At 40.7% G+C, this 20,147-nt stretch overlaps 1 protein-coding gene across 1 annotated transcript in view; it reads right to left on the minus strand.

Moving 5' to 3' along the window:
* The window catches only part of NOTCH2 (notch receptor 2), a 153,513-nt gene extending 134,020 nt beyond the window's left edge, over window positions 1–19,493 (minus strand). Inside the window, exon 1 of the mRNA XM_010967928.3 lies at window positions 19,154–19,493. Within this exon, the coding sequence (XP_010966230.1) occupies window positions 19,154–19,226 (73 nt within the window). The 5' untranslated portion in view covers window positions 19,227–19,493. The remainder of the gene's footprint in view (window positions 1–19,153) is intronic.
* Between the last annotated feature and the right edge of the window lie 654 nt (window positions 19,494–20,147).

The following is a 20,147-nucleotide window of genomic DNA, read 5'->3' on the forward strand; positions in this document are numbered from 1 at the left end:
AACTTCCCTAAGTCTTTTCACTAGACCTGAACAACATTCTAGATAGTATTCTCTGGTGCCAATTGAGAATAGGTACTGTCATAAAAATTTTAAAAAACAAAAAAACAGTTCCAAGGTTTATCCCTCCACCTCCCAACAAATACACACACACACACACACACACACACACACTTGAAGTAGCGAGGTTTGTTTAATTCAAAAATCCAAATTATCATATTTGAAATGTATAACTTTACCAAAACCAGAAATATTTCTTCACTGTACTGAATATAACAAGTCCATTCATTTCAACCTGTCATGAATAAAAAATTAAATCAATTCCTAATTTTCTTTCAACAAATGATATCATTTTGGATAATCTATGTGCCTCAGGAACAATAACAATCCTGCTATCAAAGCTTGCCTCGGGATGCCCTCGGGATGCTGGAGAAGGGGGAATCCCAGCTCTCACGATAAACAGCTGCCAAATTCTCCCCAGTGAGAGAGATGCCCCACCCTAAAATGACTAGATGACAGTGGCCTTTATCGAGGAAGCTCTCAGCTGACCACAGGGCACGGCCAAATGTCCAGCTGGATTGCTGGAGACAAAACGGTCCATTTGGCAGTCTGTTGATACTGAGGTGTCAAACCTTCAACTAGTTGGCCTCTGTTTACCGTAAGCCTTCCTACACTGTACACCTGAAAGAACATTTGTTGAGATGACTCCCTTGAACGAAAAGCACAACTTGTGAAATGCACTCTTGTGGAAAGGCAAGCATCCTTTCACATACAAACAGATGTAAACAAGGCACAGACTCATATAACGTTTTAGCCTTAGAATTAGTAAGCTAAACTGAAGTGCAATATGTGTTTCATCGTCTTTCTTCCTTTCCCCATGACCATTTGGCAGAGTTAAAATTTTAGCCATCATGCATTTTCTTACCTAAAATGTATCAGTTACAGTTCCCACAGAAGCTAGCTATGCATTTCCTTGTGGGTGTATGCGTAAAACTACCATAACAAAACATTTTCTATTTCCTCATTTTGACTAAAAGGAAAGAAGAAATGCTAAAGCGCACTTACATAAGTGACAGTGCAATACTGACACACTTATCTGTATACACAATTTATACTCTGTTAAAATTTAAGGTTATAATGATCAAGGAGAGAAATGCCAAGAGCCGTGAAATAAAATCACATTAAAGACGAGCCCATGCCATACGCTCTTAAGAGAACTTAGGGAAATTTTAATGAACAGCAGAGTCACTTCAGGCCACTCAAGAAGAACTAAGACTTGAGACATTAAAACCAGCTGAGAAAAAAATACGAAGAAATAAACCTCGGAGCACATAAAATGCGCGTAAATGAATATGACATTATGGACCCACTGGCAGGAAGTATGGAGGCAGTGATGGTTCAGCTGAGTTAGCCACACTCTCCGGCCTACTGTACTTTGGATCAACATCTTGTCTAGGCAGCAGGGACAACTGGTTACTGCAGACACAGAATAGCTTTTTAAAAAGCTAACTGACCCATTTGGGGAAAGAATCCTCAAGTTCTGCTTCATTGCTGTCATGCTCTGACACAACTAATCAAACAGAAAGGAAGAGAATCCTTTCATATGATGGGGAACAGAACTCAGATTTAGGGACATTATGGAGCAAGCAATGTGATATAATGAAACAAGAACTGCCCTAGAAATTAGACCTGGGTACTAATCATGGCTTTGCCATATACTCACCATGTGACCTAGAGGAATTCCCTTAAGCTATTCGAGACTTATTTTTCTCATCTGTAAAACTAACATTGCCTCTTTAGCAGATTTCTTTGTGGCTCAAATAAGATCATGTTTATAAAAGTGATTATAACCAGAAAGCACTATTTAATGTAAAATATTATTTTATGTACAATTCCTGATCCAAAATTCTGTGAAACAGAAAATTCTCACAATCTAGCCCCAAAATGATAAACTATTACATCATTCAAATTAGATCACACACACCAGCCTAAATGGGGATGGGAGGTATATATATGTATGTTGGGCGGGTGTAACAAACCTCAACAATTTTTTTTTTTTATATATTTCCCCACTGCTCTCCTAGTGTCTCAACAATGCTCAGGAATTACAAGCAGGAGCGATAATCTCCTCAACCTCCCTCGGCCTTCTGTGGCACAGAAATCTGACATAGGCCACTTCACATGCCTGATTAGATAAGCTCTCCCAATGCTGAAAGCCAACTGCTTCTAACATTTCAAACCTGATTTCCATGAAGGCTCAGGGGCAAAAGGTGGAAACAAATAAGCCAACCGAGTAGATCCTCCTTACTCAAAGAGTTCTCCAGCTTTGATCTGAAATACTAAATATTTTTTTATATGAACCAATTGCTTCTGAGGTGAGAGGTGCAAGATGCTGCGAACTGCAAAGAAGAAAGGGTTAAAGGCTTTTTAATTCACACACAATTAATCCTGCAACTTTAAGTTACTAGACAACAGTGTTTTAGTCTGTTCTTCAGGTGATCGATAATCTTGCCTTGGCAATGAAGCAGAATCTAAAGGGAATCATTAGAATAAATTGAAACAAGAAGGTCCAGAGACAAGCATTCCAAGGCTGTATCTTCCAAGAACTTGAGCGCCTATTCTGTGCCCAGAACCATGCAATTAAACATGCTGTTTCCAATGTTTACAAACAATCCTCAAATTAGGTATTACTATTATTCCTGTTATATAAATCAGGGAACTGAAACTTAGAGAAGTTAAGTGGCTCGCCCAATACTCTTAGCTAGGGATCAGAGCCAGGTCTAGCTAGTTACAAAACTCACCAGCTACGCTAAAGTAAACATCAAAATGTAGCTGGACGGGTATCTAAAAGCCATAAACAATCAGCCTTTACTGTCATTTATCTCTCATTATCCTTCATATCCCTGGGCATCCTCTCCTTCACCATTTAACTGGCAACTAAACACAAGTAAACCTGAGTAAACTGGATAAAGTCCAGTGTGTCTGAAAGGACTCACACGTCTGAGCATGCGTGTTTAGGACTGTATTTTAAAGCAGAAGGGATCATCTGGGGTTATCTGCTGGTGTCAAACATACATCTCTCATCTATTAGTACAGATGACCATCAATTTTCAGTGACAAAGGAGATAATAAGGGAAAAGTTCACAGCAAAGAAGAAAACCCAAGGTTTTCCTCATGCTTTTTCTGTAACTCTACATGTGGAAATGCTGCACACATTTCAAAGTTCCCAGGCCAAGACAGGTTAGCCCTGGCAGTTTTAGTAATTGGCTATGTCCACTGTTCATGTGCTAAGGCATTCCAATCATTTTACATGGTCTTTTATATCCCTTTCAGAAAGATACAATAAGAATACAAGTGCACAGTTAAGAAAAAGCTGTCTATAATTTAAAAGGCTCACACAAATATGATTCTGGGTTACCATTTTCAATCTTCCAAATTTTTTTAATTTTTTAAAAAAAGCTACACATTCATTCCTAGTCTTAATCTACTAAAGAATTTCCTTTTAAGATTAAGAAGTAATAGGGAAAGAAACGCTAAACAACTTTCCTTGGATTATAGCAAACATAAATCCATTCTTCCCATTTTCAAAGAGATTTAGAAAGAATTGCAATTCCTCAAAATGGAATTCTGGCATTTTAATAATTTCCACATTATGAAAATGTTCATTCAGACTTAAGCTATTAAGAAGAGTAAAACTTAAGTCAATTTAACACACAAAATAATATTAAATCCAAACTTACATTATTTGGTGGACTACAGGATTCCACCAAATAGACAACGGCATTACTTATAGTGGGTGAGCGTGTGAGTTTAGGAGTCAGGCAAGAGGGGTTCCAGCTCCAGGTCTGTACCACTGACTGACTGGGTGACCTTGATGACCATGTCTTAACCTTTCAGTAAACAGGAATCATAACATCTACTGTCAGGACTAAAACAAACAGGTAAAGCACTTTTTTCCCAAAGCATCTGTCACACAGTAAACCCTCAGTAATATGGAAGCTATTGCCACTTCTTATAAGTTTCGTGAGGACAGAGATTTTCGTCTGTTTTGTTCACTCTGTTGATAAAGAGGTATGACTTGGTCAGCTTTCATGCAAATTTTGCAGTTCCTCCAAAGTGACATTCACACTTACCTATATTAATTACATTCAAGTCCTGCTACCCTTAGTATAGACGTCCTCTCTTCTACTGTTAAGTGGCTGCAGCTGCTTTGGGGCAAAGATTTTTAAATTATTGGAAGATATTTTAAGTGTTTTAAGGGTATTTGAGTTAACATATGCACCACTTACATTTTCAGTAAACAGTGTGCTTACACATAATTATAAATATCTCAGACTATAAAAGAAAACCTTTCATCGTACTCCCACAACTGAAAAACAAAGTCTTGGAAATAATTACAGAGAGAGCAAAAGGGAGTGGTAGGTAGAACAGAGTTTACTAAATCGGCAAAATAAAATTTGAAGTTTTGTCATGAAACAAAACAAAACAAAAAAACCTGACAACCATTTGCTCAAGGCTGCCAAAACTTGAGAATAAGCAAACTGTCATGGGAAACAAATGTTAAAATATGGAACCCTTTTCTGAGAAAGTAACTCCACCAGTCCTGGCTAATCCAATTCTGAATCACTAATAACACCAACCCTGCTGGGTTGTCTTAACCACTACAAAGAAGTCCAAAGGGACAAGCAGAGGCTCACAGGCAAATATTTTCTCTGCTGTCACTGACATTTTCAGTATAGCCAGACTCCTCCCCTCCCCCACCCTTCCCACTCTTTCACTGTTCCCTTTTCAGATCTCAGAAAACAGAGGGTCCACGTACCGATATATCATTTGAGTAAAGAGTGTAGAGGAAAGATCACTTGATTAGAAGACAAGAGCTTGGATTCTGGCCCTCGTTTTGACCCAGCTCTCGGCCCTTTGGTCAATCATTTCACTTCTTTGGGCTTTGCTTTCCTCATCTGTAAAACCAGGATGGATTCGATGGATGGTTCCCAGCTAGAGATCCCAAAATCTCCAGGAGCCCAGGAGGTTGTAATAACAGACTGTGAGATATTTTTATTATTTCAAAGAGATTTTAAGTGCTATAAGGCCAGTTAAAACATCAAATGCATGGTGACACTGGATGGCACGTGATGATGTTTACCATATCATAGGAAACTGGGGAACAAGAGTGTTGGACCTGACATTGTCCTCAAAGCTGCACCTCAGAAAAATCATAGTTTCTATACTAGACATAATCCAACCACAAATGTCTGGTTAATAAATAAGGGGGACATGATTTAACACTGATCAATACAATCTGTATAATGGACAAATTTTCCAAATTGGAGTTACTCCCCATTAAGGGAACAGTCTCAAATATAATACCCTTAAGTATTTACAGGTTCATGGGAAACCAGTGAACAATCTACGTGCTGCAAAGGTGAAGCTCCTATTTCACACCAAGGATCTGAATCACTCATCCACTTTGGATTAAAGAAAAGTGAAAGCAACAAAAAGCCAGTCTATACTGCAAAATAAATAACACCACCAGCAATATCTACTATTTACTGCACTCTTACTATGGACCAGGCACTGTACTGTGTAACACTTAGTAACTTATTTAATCCTCATAACAACCCTCACAATTACATGCTGCTATTATCTTCATTTTATAAATAATGAAATTGAGGCATAGAGTGCTTAAGAAACTTGCCCAAGGACACAGAGCTAGTGAGTTAAGAGCCAGACTTATCAGTATCCACCCTCCCTCTCCCTATAAGCTGACAACTCTCTTTCAAAGAAAAGTTTCTCGAAACACAGACAGAAATCTCCCCACGAAGAGCCCTCAGGAGTTGGACCATTGCTCTGAAGAGCACATAACTGTGGCCCATTCTGGCTTAAAGACTCATCCTTCATGAGAACTCCCCTCCTCTCAACCCAAATTCATTGTGCTTGTCCTGGTCACAGAAATCAACTGAGAGAAGGCCAGGGTCGTTAGTCAACTAAAATCAATCCATTTCTTATTTATTCAGAAGATACAAATGATTCCTAACAGCTGGCTCCTACATCCAAAGAACTCACAGTCTTAAAAACACACATAAGATAAAAACATGCATCTTCAGGGTACTGGAATGAGTAAGGGGTGCAGGGACAAAGAGACCTAGCTTTAAATCTCAACTTTGCCACTTACTAATTGCATTATCCTGAGCATGCTGCAGGTCAGTTTTTCCCCATTTACCTACTCTCCATCTCGTAGAGTTGTCATGGGGGGTAATTGTATGAATGTACATAAAGTGCCAAGGCTGACTACAGAGGCCTTGGAGCTGGAGGCCTGAATCCTGGCTCCATCCCTCACTAACCACAGGACTCACCCTAACACCCAAAGCTATGAGTCTCAGCTCCTATTTATCAGTAATACAGCTAATTACTGTCTACCCAAAGGACGGCCATATGAATTAAACAAGGAAATATATGTAAAGCCCCTAGGATGACTGATACATAGTAAGAATTCAACAAATCTTTAAAAAAAAAAAAAAAAAAGCTGAGGTTTGAAGTCAAACCACAAGTATAAGTCCCAGCTCTGTCACTTATTATCTAGGGCTAAACAATGGTATACACGCCAACTAACCCCTCTGAGGCTCAGTTTCCACCAAAGTTTTGTGAAGATTAAAGGAGGCGATTGTGTAAGAGTGTTCTGTAAACTTTGCATTGCTATGTAAATGTTAGGGTTGTTTTATGTTAATTGTATTGAGTGGTCCTTTCAAATACTACCTTCATTTTTGAAATGGAAAAGCTGAGGCAGAGAAATTTTGAGCCATAGAGGGAAGGCTGATAATTCCAAAAGTAGGATGGAGAAAAGAACTGGGCCAAAATAAATTCAGACCATGACAAAGCAGAAAAGTAGTACATCTTCAAGAAAAAAGATGAGAATAAACACCCATCAACCTATGTTTTTAATTAGCACCTTCACCTGCTGATTAAGCCTCTCAGTGCACAGTCTAGTGGTAAGAATTCTCCAATTTTCTCCGAGAAACAGTATTAGACTTCAGGGTGAGAAGGAGTTTCATTGTCAAAACTCTTTTTCTATCCACAAGTTGATTTTGTGGATGGGGCAGAGTAACACTCCAACTGGCATTCTCTTAACCACACTTAAAAAAAAAAAAAAAAAACTGCAGTCCTTCAGAGAGGTTTCCTTCTTTGGCTGGTCAGAAATGTCCTAGTTCACCAGGTCTCCTCATGCTAAATATGGTAATAGCTGGCAAACAACCAGCCCAGTAAATTCCAATGATACTTAAGCAAGCATTCATATTGCCTGAAATTATTCTGAATCAAACACTTAAGACCTGCAGGGCTGCCGCATAAAGCAGTTCAGCTGGAGCTCTTAATGTCAAAAACAGCAGGGTACCTTAAGAACATACAAGCTTGGAAAAAAAGCAATCTACTCTTCTTTATTGCAACATTCTTCAGCAACAACATTGATCTCCTACCCACTGTGCACACAGCACTGCACTAGGGCAGTGGGAGGCTGGAGGGAGAAATCTGAGAAACAGGTGGTGTCCATGGGGTGCCAAAACAACAGGTTGATTCAGTCAGTTCTGTCGCACAACTAATCAATTTGGTGACGGGAGAGCAGAGGGAATCTTAGTCATCCTGCTGGTTGATCAAACTGACTGGCCAGACCACTGTACAATTATCAATTAGGTCAAAATGTCAGATTTAGTACTGCATATTAGTTCTGTCTTTCAGGAATGTTACACACTTCCAAAATCTTGGATATCTAAGAAGACAGGACAGAAGCAGATTACACTCTAGCCACCCAAAATTACATACCTGGTTCCATAATATACTGTTTTTTTTTTCCAGTATCATTTTATAAGGTATTAAAGTAAACACACATTTTCATGGCATATACAATGGACAGCTTGTCGATTTACAACACAATCAAAATAGAATTTGAAAGTAATTACAGAAAATACCAGTTAACAAATACATAGAACTCTGAACAAGCTCATTAGAAATCAAAGCATTTTTTAAAAACCAATCAAATAAATAATTTTTGACATCAATATTGGTAGCAATTTGATCTTACACAGTTTAACCTGTCCATACATGTTGTAACACATTTAAGACAGACAAAGAGCTAACAATTAATAAATATCTAAAGAAATATTTAAATCAGTAATCAAAAATGAAACACTTTGATGAATAAAAGACAAAATTTACCAAAATAAATAAATAAAAAGGCTATACAAAGGGCCACCGACCATATGAAAAACATTCAATGTCACTGTAATCAGAGAGGCAAATTAAGATGAGGTAGCATTTACCACTTATCAAACTGGTAAGGAGTTGTAAAAATAAAAACTAACATTGACAATGGTTGGAAACACTGACAGTCTCATATTCTGCTGACAGAGGTCTAACTTGGTCAAACTATATGGAAGGGAATTTAGCAGTATGTATCAAAAGCCACACAAAGGTCCATACTCTTTGATACAATAATTTGACTTCTTGGAGTTTATGTTAAAAAATAAATATTCCTACCAAGATTTACATATAAGAATGTTCATCATAGCATTATTTATAATTATGAAGACTGAAAACTAAGACTAGATTTCAGCTTAAATAAAGTATGATAGAATCTTCAGGTAGAACAGTATGCAGCCTTAAAAATCACATTCTTAAAAAAATTTTTATGTGGGAAAATGTTCACAATATTTTCAGTGATGCAGAAGGAGATGATAAAACTGTAATATGTTAAAATACTGGGGGAAAATATAGCTCAAGTGGTAGAGCACATGCTTAGCATGTACAAGGTCCTAGGTTCAATCCCCAGTACCTCCTCCAAAAAATAAATAAATAAACCTAATTACCTGCCACCCCCCCCAAAAAATCCTAATTACACTAAGAGACACAGGAAAAGAACTGTCTGAAACGCACCAAAATATTAAGTGTGAGCTTTGACTGGAGGTAGTGGAATAATTGAAGATTTTAATTTTCTCTTATGTTTTTCTGTTTTAAGAAATCCTATTTCCCAATGTTTAAAAATCACTGTCTTTTTTTTTTAATTGAGGTATAGTCAGTTTACAATGTTGTGTCAATTTCTGGTGTACAGCACAATGCTTCAGTCATACATGATTATACATATATTCATTTTCATATTCTTTTTCACTGTAAGCTACTACAAGATATTGAATATATTTCCCTGTGCTATACAGTATAAACTTGGTCATCTATTTTATATATACCAGTCAGTATCTGCAAATCTCAAACTCCCAGTTTATTCCTTCCCACCCCACTCCTCCCTGGCAACCACAAATCTGTATGTCTATTTCTGTTTTATATATAAGTTCACTAGTCTTTTTTTTTAGATTCCACATATGAGTGATAACACATGGTATTTTTCTTTCTTTTTTCTGGCTTCCTTCACCTAGAATGACATTCTCCATGGCCAACCATGTTGCTTCAAATGGCACTATTTTATCATTTTTATGGCTGAGTAGTATTCCATTGTATAAATATACCACAACTTCTTTATCCAGTCATCTGTCAATGGACATTTAGGCTGTTTCCATGTCTTGGCTATCATAAGTAGTGCTGCTATGAACACTGGGGTGCAGGTGTCTTTTTGAATTAAGGTTCCCTCTGGATATATGCCCAGGAGTGGGATTGCTGGGTCATATAGTAAGTCTATTTTTAGTCTTTTGAAGAATCTCCATACTGTTTTCCACAATGGCTGCACCAAACTTCATTCCCAACAACAGTGTAGGGGGGTTCCCTTTTCTCCACACAATCTCCAGCATAAAAATCACTGTCTTTGCCATAGTAACTCCTCTTCTGGAAATCTAGCTTACTGGAAAAATCCTAAAGAGGGAAATTTTTGTATAAAGAAGATCAGTATCATTTATATATATAAAAAAAAGATGAAGCCAACCAAATATGCAACTAAACCAAAGGAGAATGGTCAAAACACAGTAAACCTATTAATGAGAATATTATATAACCATTAAAATTCAATTTATGAAAAATGCTTGAAAATATGAGAAATATTTGCAATCACTACAGAAAGGCAGAACAGAAAATTATACATACATTATGAACCTACAATTTTTAAAACTAAGAGTAGATAAAAAGACCAAACAATAAACACCAAAATATAATTGTGGATTTTCCTTACACTTTTCTAGACTTTTCAAAGGTCTTCAGCTATTTTTAAATGTAATTACTTTTTAACCCGCACCCAAAATCTTGTAAAGGTGTCAGAGAGAATCAACAAAGTATAAATGTGAGTTAATTACATGTAAACACGAGGAATAATTTTGTTGCTATGTAAACCTACCTTAAAATGTTACAATGTTTGTTTTCAGTTATAACCATTTTCCTTAAATCTCTTAGAAAGTTTATGTCAGAGGAGCCATGACATATTATTACTTTCAGCTTATAGTAACATAATACCCAAAGCTTGCATGATTTACAGACTTTTTTTTCTCTAATAAGCTTCATAAAGATTAGAAAGTACTTTAAATTTTTGTAATAAAGTAAATGTCCTTAAAGTTTCCAAATAAAGAAGATCTAACAAATAAATAAAGGCATGTTTTCAGGGAAGAAAACATAGTAAAAAGTAATAATCAAAATATACATGTCCTTAAACTTGAATGAGTCTCAACACTTTCTGGAGAAACAAAAGCATGTAGAAGCAGAGAATAAACAGAAGTTTCTCTGCAGCTTACCACACTTACCATTTAGAGAAGTTATAAATTAGCACTATCTAGTTTTCTGACTATTCATATTCTGAAACTCAACAGGACACATTAGCGAGTAAATAGTACTCAATTATCTGAATGTTGGATAAGTATGCCAACATAGCAACCCCACCCTGTTAGGTACTAGCTAAAATAGGCTATTTAATCTTTGAGGCTTAAAAGCCTCCCAGAATCTCCTCACAAAAGAGAGATGAGAGTAAAAAGAGATGAAAAAGAAGCAAACAACAATTTAAAAATGCACCTGCCTCTGAACAAGGTAGTATACCTTAGAACATAACCACAGCTTCTTGTACAACACTTTAGTCAGCAAGCAAAACTGTATTTTAAAGGGATGCTATTTGTTAAAAGACAACATATTATTAGGGAGACAATATCTGACTCCAATCAAAATATTATCATCATGTTTTCCTTACCTTACAAAATACACACACACTTCCCTCATATGAATAAATACATATGAGGGTGGGAGAGCTACTCTTAACCCAGAAACAGGTTCTGCAACGCCCAGAGATCCAACCTGCCTTTGTGAGATGATGAATCCGTCTTGGCATGATGTTCAGCTGATGCATTGAAAGAACCAGAGTCACTGCCAATATCCTGCAGAAGGAACTGACCTGAAGACCAGAAGCTGCCCTAGGCAGGCCTCTGGGGAAGGTGCTTCTGTCCAATGAACACTTGTTTGGTGTTTTTTCTTTTCTTTCTCTTTTTTAAATGGAGGTACTGAGGATTAAGCCCAGGACCTCGTGCATACTAAGCACACGCTCTACCACTGAGCTATTCCCCCCTCTCCCTGCTTCCTGCTTCAGTCCAATGGGAAGAGAGACACAGGCCTTTTACTGCCGGGCCAGGAGACCCAGCTGACCATGGTTACTGGCCTGAAGTTCAAGAGTGAAAAGAGTCAGCAAAATGACCCCACTCCCCAAGAGTCTGTTCAATTATCTAGTAAAGCCCAAACTTTGAAGAGCTGGTAGAACAGGGTTTTGCCAAGACAAGCACAAGAGGGTGAGGGAGATGTTAGTATGATTAATCAATGCCACCTGAGGCAGCAACTCTGGGTGTGTCCATACTGTACCTCGGTCATTGCCTGGCTGTGACAAGACGTTCCCTCAGCTCCTGCCACTGAGGACTAGATCTTCCAAAGGAGATACTTCCACCTTAACTTGTCCTAGATCAGGCTTGGCATCCAGGGCTGAGAACACAGACCTCCCTCTTGCCACAACCCACTAACAGACAGACATAATAGACACCACAACATGTGCCAGATTTATATTTACACCCCTACCAAACAAAGGGGTCTTTGTCTTTTCCCCAAGTCATGTTTTGATACTTCCGAATTCCAACAGAGAAAAAGGAGAGCAGCAGATAAGCCCAGCAGGGGTGAACTGGGGGACGCTATTCCCTGGTGGTCCCAGAGTTTACGCCCCCAGACCCTACAGCTCTTAGTCACCCTGACTGCAGGAAACTGCGCTCAGAGGGTGCAGATAAGTGACTGACTAACTGTACTTCATATCCCTAACTGTATGCGCTCATCTGTCCTGTCTCCCTGATGATGTCAGCTCCTTGGGGGCAAGACCCTATCTTCCACTTGGTCAATGATTTTCACACAGCTAGAAGAACGGAATACCCTGTACTCTCTACCACATGATGCTAAGGGAAAGGAAACACACAAATGATGGATGACAACAAACCATGGTCCTCCCTAACACACCACTAAGACAGCAGAGCTACAAAGATAGTAAACGTTAGAGCCAACACCTAGGGCTCCTACTAGAGTACTGTATAGAAATTTACATATTTATATATATAAATAAATTAATGCAATAATTGCTTTGCTTTGCTCACTGCTAGCTATGACTTTTATCATCCACTCTTCTTGATTTTACTGTTCTTTTTAAGGTCACAATGTATTTCCTGCCACATAGCTGGTATTCCCCTCAAAAAGGAGAGAAGGAGAGAAAGAACAGACCTACTGCAAGCATCCTGCCACGGCCAGTGAGCTCTGCAGTTCATCCCACCCAGAGGCCATAAGCATATCCTTTCAGATCCGAAGCCACTTCCTTCTTCCTATGAGGAACGGCAAGATCAAGTGTCTTAGTCAGAGGAGCACCCCTGGGCCCTTTCTTGCAGACTGCTCAGTTCTGCTCAAGAGGGCCTTGATTCCTCCTTTATTCTCTTACTTGTTTCACTCTCTGCAGCAGCCCAGACACCCCAAAAGCAGGACTCCCTGAAATGAGTGACCTTTATCTTTTTTTGCACTAATATATCTGAGGGAAATCCCTAACACCAGATATGTGTTCATGGGTTAACAAAACAGACAACCTCAAAGACAGCATCATTCACAAGGGCTGAGGACAGAATTCCATAAGGGACATTAAAAAGACTGTGGAACTTCTATGTATTCTGGCATCTCAGGTAATATCCTGATGGAAGGATAAGGAGGCTTCCACCAAAGGCATACATGACACACATATACAGCAGTCCCACTTTGGATATAATGCCAAAAAAAAAAAAAAGCTTAAGACAAAACAACTTTACTGACCTTATGAGGGGTACCAAAGTAGCTTTTTTCTTGCCAGTAAGCTAGGCATTCAGCATGAAGTTGGCACTTTCAAGGAGGAAAAAAATGATCACCGGACCCAATCAAAGCAACCCATCTCTACCACTATCAGAGAATAAACAAACAAAACAAAACAAAAAGCCCTTGGCTTCCCTGAGATTCACTCTGCAGTGATTCCAAAACTATCCTAGTGTAAAAATTACCTGGCTCTTTCTAAAGTATACAAATTCCCAGATACTATTCCAGACTCACTGAAACAGGATCTCCAGGAGAAGACCCCAGGCATTCTTATTATGAGAGGTTAGGGAAACACTGCTGGACAGATGATCCCCTCCTACCAGAGCCCATCTGGGCAGGGAGGTATAAAACATAGTGTTAAGGTGATTAACCCAAGCAATCACCCCAGACAGGATCATCTTCATGCTCCTCACAGGGTTTGACTCCTTTTATGGAGAGGTGGGTGTCAGTTCAGTAAAGGGTACCTCTGGATCCCTGTCACCCACAAAAGGATCAGGAATCTTTGAGACAGATTCCTGAGAAGATGTCAGTAGGTGCAAATCATACGGAGGCAGATTACAGCTAAATATAAGATTTTTCTAAGAAATACATCTGTCCAAAGCTGAACTCACTGCCTCTGGAGGCAGGGAGCTGTCTATCACAAGAGGTGTTCTGGGACAAAAAAGGCAGATTACCTCCTAACTAGGATGTTGTATGAGGATCAGAATCAGCATGGGACCAAATGAAGGACTAGATGAATTTTAAAGTTCCTGCAAACATGTAAGCCAACAAAGAGGAAAATTTCAGCTACACATCAATTAATAAAAAGAGGTAGAAGGCTGTAGATGGGGTCAGCCTCCAACTGATCTTTTCTCTTCAAAGGAGAAATGAGCATAAAGACACACCTCTGACTCACTGTCACCTCTCTTTCAAAATGTACCAAAGCTGAGGAGGACAGAGCACGAGTCACAGGTGCTGCAACCAGACCCTGCTGCCCAGCCGACTCTGCACGTTTGGCACAGGCCAGAGAAGGGATGTGTGTGACACGGTCCCTGCCCTCAAGAAGCAACTTTCATTTCAGAGATAGCTCACACTCCATGGTTCTCCCAAAACGTATCTATCACGTCTCACTTTTGGAGTTTTTGTGGGTGGTAGTTGTTTCCAAGGGAACTGTCTTGGTGGGAAAAAAAAATACTCATCCTTAGTCTAGCACAAGTTTGCAATATTCAGCTCATGATGAGAAAAAATCTCAAAAAAAAAAATCATCTAAACAAATACAAGTTTAGTTAATTCTAATTTAAAAAATACTATTCCAAGAGTTCCCAAAATGTCCAAGTTATAATAACATATGGCAACTCTGAACAAAATGATAGAAATTGCTGCTGCAGTAATACAGTAATACAGGAAGCAGTAGAAGCAACTCAAGTAAGAGGCAGGGGGTGGATGCCAGCGCCTTTGAGGTTAAATTCCAAAGTCAAAGTGACCTTTATGAATTGCAGAAGTGATCACAAAAAGAGAGAGAGAGAGAGAAGAAACCACACACAGAGAGAGAGAGAGAGGGAAATTCAAAGCGGCAAGTTTAAATAAAACATCTGGGGAAGGGAAAAATTTGGTTTTTCCCCCAAATGTAAGTAAGGTAAGTAATAACTCTCGCAAATATTATTTAAAAAAACTGTCTTGAAGTATCGTAGTAGTTCAGAATTAGAAAGTGACTAAAAGTAAATGTTCGATTAAACATTTATTGAATGCCTATTAGATGCCAAGGCACCATGCTAGGTACAAGGGTAGGGGTGGGGACATCAGAATAAACACAAAAGAAAAAACACAATTCTTTTCCTCAAGAAGCACACATTAACAATAAGCACTTGAGGATGTTTTGAGTGTTTCTGTGTATATAAGCTCATTTGAACAAGAGATGGAAGTGGTGCCAAGAGTGGATGAGGCACTGGACTGAGGACCAGAAGACAGAGATTCGAGTCTCGACTCTGTAATTGGCTCAGTGACTATGGACAACAAAGTGCCTGAGCAAACAGAAGACCAAAGCAGTGCTGCTCCCACAAGATCACAAGACTAATTAATAACTGACCTGGAGGAGAATTCTGGTCTTCTGTCTCCTAATCCAGTAATCCTTCTAAAATATAATACATATGATAGACCGATAAAGAGAGAAAAGTAGAAGAAAAGGAAACCTTTTGGTTTCAAGTCATTTGCAGAGAAAGGGAAGAAGAGAAGAGAAGGAGAATCACAAAAGGATGGAAGGAAAATGAATGTGACATCCAGACAGAAATGTCAAAAAAAGGAAGCACTTAAATAAGGAGTGTGTACACAGTATAAGGATAATGTAAAATTTCTGATCACATTCTCATTCAAATCATAGCTTAGAATTTTTCACTCTAAAATCATTAAAGACAAATAGACAAAGAGTCCAAAAATGATATATATGAATGAAGCTTGAAAAAAGGAGACAACAGAGAAGAAAATGTAGGGAGAGGGGTAGTTTATAATAATATCATGCAACTATATGAAGTCCTTCTAAAAATACAGTGTGGACCCACTGTGCCCAGATGAAGAAGAAGAAATAGCACTATACAGCTTCTATATTTGTTAGCAATTTTAAAAGTCTTTGGGAGTCAGAAGGGTTAAATACTGAAATGGCTGATGAAGTTTGGGTTCATTCTGGAAATGATTAAAATTAAAAAGGAAAGACCCCTCCCCCATATACAAACCTGAAGGCAGAATAATGAAATATCATTGGGTTCCAACCAAGTTACTGTATCAGAATAGCCTGTAAATCTTAAAAAATATAGATTCTCAGACCTACTGTACCAGAATCCCTGGGTGTTGAGTCCAAGAATCACCCCAGCTGATTTTGATGCAGCTAAGATTGGAGCTTTGTTCTATCACAGTGGACACGATAAAGAGGAAGACCACTAGGAATGGCACCAGAGAATGGGAACTAGATCAATGCAAATTTTGTGGGCAAAATAGAATTTCTGCGGGTGTGATATTTTAAAAATGTATTGTAAGGCTGGTCTGAAGCATCCAAGCATATCCCACTGAATTTAAACATTTTCTAAAGATCCTGAAGTCAGCAACTATAGTTCAGATGAACCAAAAGTCATTCCTCTACACCATAAGAAGCTACAGAAGAGGCAGGAGAATGAGAATGGCACAGACACCAAGGAGATGTGGGTAAATATTTTTTAAAATCAAAACATCAGGAAAAAGAAAAGTGAGACTAAAATAATCACTCTCCTTCATCCTCCCTCCCAAAAAAGAAATAATAATAGTAGATAAAGGACAAGAAGAAAAGGAAAACAGTTTTAGAGTAAATTTTATCTCCATCTGAAAGAAAAAACAATTACTCCATAATTTTTTTAAAGGCTAGAGAAGAATTCAACTGAGAAATCATCTAATCGGCAGCAAAACCAGGGAGTCACTTCCCATCACGAAGCAAAAGAAAACAAGGAGTAAGGGGTGGTCCTGGATGGCTGCTTAGACAATCAGACAGATGTGTTGACGGTTCCTTGCCTTAGGAACCCAGTGATGTTTAAATTAACAATTGGCAACTAGCCAAATACAGGAACACTCAAAAGTTTGGAAGGGCATGTTAAAATTGGTACCTTGGCAAAACACAATGACACTAGATTGAGAAGATTCAAGAACTTTCACTGCTAGACTAAAAAGATTTAAGGTTTGTACCAAGAAACAGGTTTTGTAATCTATTTCGTTACAGTTTAGCGACTGAGGAACACCTGTCTAAAAATCAGAGTATCTAAATCTTGTCCTTTGAGCTAACACTGTAACACTTGTCCACCTAAAAGCTAGCTAGTAGTACTTGGGCTTGTCTACCTAAAAGCTAGCTAGTAATGGCAATACCCCATCAGTGCAGAAGTACAGGTCCTAGAATGAGAGGAGCTCTGTGCGTCAGAGCAATCCTGTGTCTGACATTTGTCTCATCATTGAACACTAAATTTTGCCAATCACCATGCAAACATTTATCATTATTCTCTCCAATTATCTGAAGTAAGTGATTCCTTTGGTTCTGCTTCATAGGTGAGAAGCCTACAGATCATGAAGATTAAATTATTTACTAAAACAAGCTAATGACAGACCAAGGATTATAACCCTCAAACTAGCTCATTGTTTATACTCCTCTCTATCCTAAGTTTACACTTACACTAAAGCTTTCACTCGAAGAAAAAGTAAAGGCAAAAATACTATGAAATATGTGTTTTGTTAAATGTTTCTAAAACAACAGTTTTGGGTCACCACCACACAGCATCCTGATCCACTTCTGAAACTGTTAGGGACCCAAGGAATATGAACTTACCAAGAAGGATCTGGTTGGTGCTGAACAACCCAGCACTGTGATAAATAACCTGATCTCTTTTAAACATCTGTGACTGGCATGTCGACTGCCGGTTAACAATGAACAAAGAGCATATCTTTCTGAAGCTCATCATTTTCCTAAACTTCTCTTTGCCAAGAGACATAACTAATGTACTAGTTTGTTTTGTTTGGTAAAGGTAAAATCTTCCTTCATATCAGGCTAGAAAAAGAAGAGACCCTTTTCAGTTCAACAAACATGCACAGGACCCCATCCCACTGGAAGCAGATAGTTCAGAAAAAAATAAAACACAGCTCTGCCCTGAAAGAACTTTCTGAATACCTTTTGACTGCCATGGATTTAATATACATTCTCTTAATTAATCCTATTAGCTGGGTAATTTCATTCCCATTTTATTGGTTAGTTCATACAACAGAGCTGGATTTGAACCCAGGATTAAAGAGCAGGGGCTCCAAAGCCCAGGCTCTTTCCACTAAACAGTCTGAAGAAATTTGGAATCTAAGGGTGTGGGTGGGATGGGTATGATCTGATTTCCTTTCCTGGATCCAACCCTGTTGCAAATATCCAACCATAAAGAAGCTTTCTAAGGCACCACTTTGAATTAACGTATCCACTTTTCCTCACCCGCCCATGCCCCACCCCCATCTGTGCCAAAAGAACAGCAAAAGCTGCTGCCAGGTTGGAGGAGTTGATGATCGTCACACCACATTCCTGGGGCTGGACACAGACTCTGAAACAGTGCCCGAGCTCCGCGCCTCAGAAAGAATAACAGCAGTTGAGATTTTTAAATCATGTGGCTCAGCATGCAGCCACACCAGTTTTCCTACTGCTCCTGCCTCCACCTTTCAAAGACTGAAAACTTTACACCAGATTCACAGGGACCGTGGATTCAGAGTGTCAGAACTTGGGCGCGCAGCAAAACCCAGTTCCATCCAAACCAAACCCACCCACTCAGACTTGTGGGCCTCCCTCTAGCAAAGCTAAGTCTGGCCGTGAAGGTGCAAGTCGTTGGGCTTGGAGGCCCTGCCCCCGCTCCCTCCACGCCAGAATCTGGCATTCCTTCGCTCAGCCCATCTGCGCTTTGCGACCGGCCACGGTTCCTCTCCGGCAGCCCGCCCTTGGTTCTCCCTCGACCCCAGAAAACGCGGAACCAAGTGGGCAAAAACTGCCCAACTCCCCGAACTCAAGTGCCCCAGAAAGGGAGTTTCTGAGACTTGCTGCCCGGCCTCCCTCCGGCCGAGGAGGCGTGTGTGGGGCCACCGGCCCTGGGGCACAAGAGGCGGTGGGGAGCGCGGAGGAGGGGGCGCGCCTAGGGAGGGGGTCCAATGATGTCCAAACTTTGGGAACCAAGTGGCCTTGCCCCGCGCCGGCGGCCGAGCCCGGCCTCCTCGCAGAGTGGAGGACAGAAGGGTGGGAACTGTCGCTCCAGGTGGCCGGCTGGCCGGGCCGGGCCGGAGGGGCTCGGACCGGGGCGCAGGGGACAGCACCCCTCCGCCGGATACTCACCACGCGCGGGGGCCGCGCGGCAGAGCCAGAGCGCCAACAGCGCCCACAGCGGAGCAGAGCGCAGGGCGGGCATCTTCTCGGTCGCCTCCTCCTCCGCCGCCGCCGCCTGGGCAGATCCACATGGGGAGGGGGTCCCGACAGAGGAGCCCCCACTTTCTCCTTTTCTCCTCCTGCTTCTGCCGCTCACAGCCTCGCGCTACGCCCCGAAGCTCCGGCTTCAGTGCCTCCACTCCCTGCACCCCAAGTCTGCCAATCCTGGGCCGCCGCCTCAGCCGCCGCCCGAAGTTTGGCTGAAACTTTCTCGGGTGTGCAGGCGAAGCAGCCTCGTGTGTCCTTCCGCCTCGGCCGCCTCCTCCCACCGCAAACCCCGCCCCGCTGTCGCCGAGGCCAGGCCCCGCCGCCTTAGGCACCCAGGGGTTTCCCGCAGGAAGAAGCGCCGGCCCGAGCTGCGCGCGGAGGGATCTACTACGAGCCCTTAGACACCCCCTCCTGCCTCTCCAACCCGCTTCGGGTCCCGACGCGCCTTAACTCAATCGACGCTGGAGCCTCGCTGGGCCTGGCCTCTGCCCCAGGGGGTGGGTGTTAAGACTCTGAACTTCAAACGCTAGGGCCGCCAAGATCCTGAACTTGAAGGGACAGACGGACCTCATCCAGTGAGATAGGTATCGCCCCCATACACCCACACACCCCGGGCTAGCCAGAGGAGTGCCTTAGAGAAGGACCAGTGCTGTCAAAGAAGGTAATGGGGCCAAGGCTCCAAAGTCCGTTTAAAACGAACAGAGCCATCAGCTGGGTTGTGCTAAACCCTTCATTCATTCAGTCAGTCAGTCAGTCAGTCAGTCAGTCAGTCAGTCAATTTAGCAAATATTTCTTAAGCTCCTTACTTTGCTTAGCAGCGTGCCCAGCACACTGAAGTGATGCTAAAGACACATGATGCACAAGCTAGTTTTGAGAACCGAGACTTTGTTGCTGCGGGCTGCGGGATTCAGAGAAG

Source organism: Camelus bactrianus, chromosome 9, assembly GCF_048773025.1.
Source record: "Camelus bactrianus isolate YW-2024 breed Bactrian camel chromosome 9, ASM4877302v1, whole genome shotgun sequence".
Lineage (NCBI taxonomy): Eukaryota > Metazoa > Chordata > Mammalia > Artiodactyla > Camelidae > Camelus > Camelus bactrianus.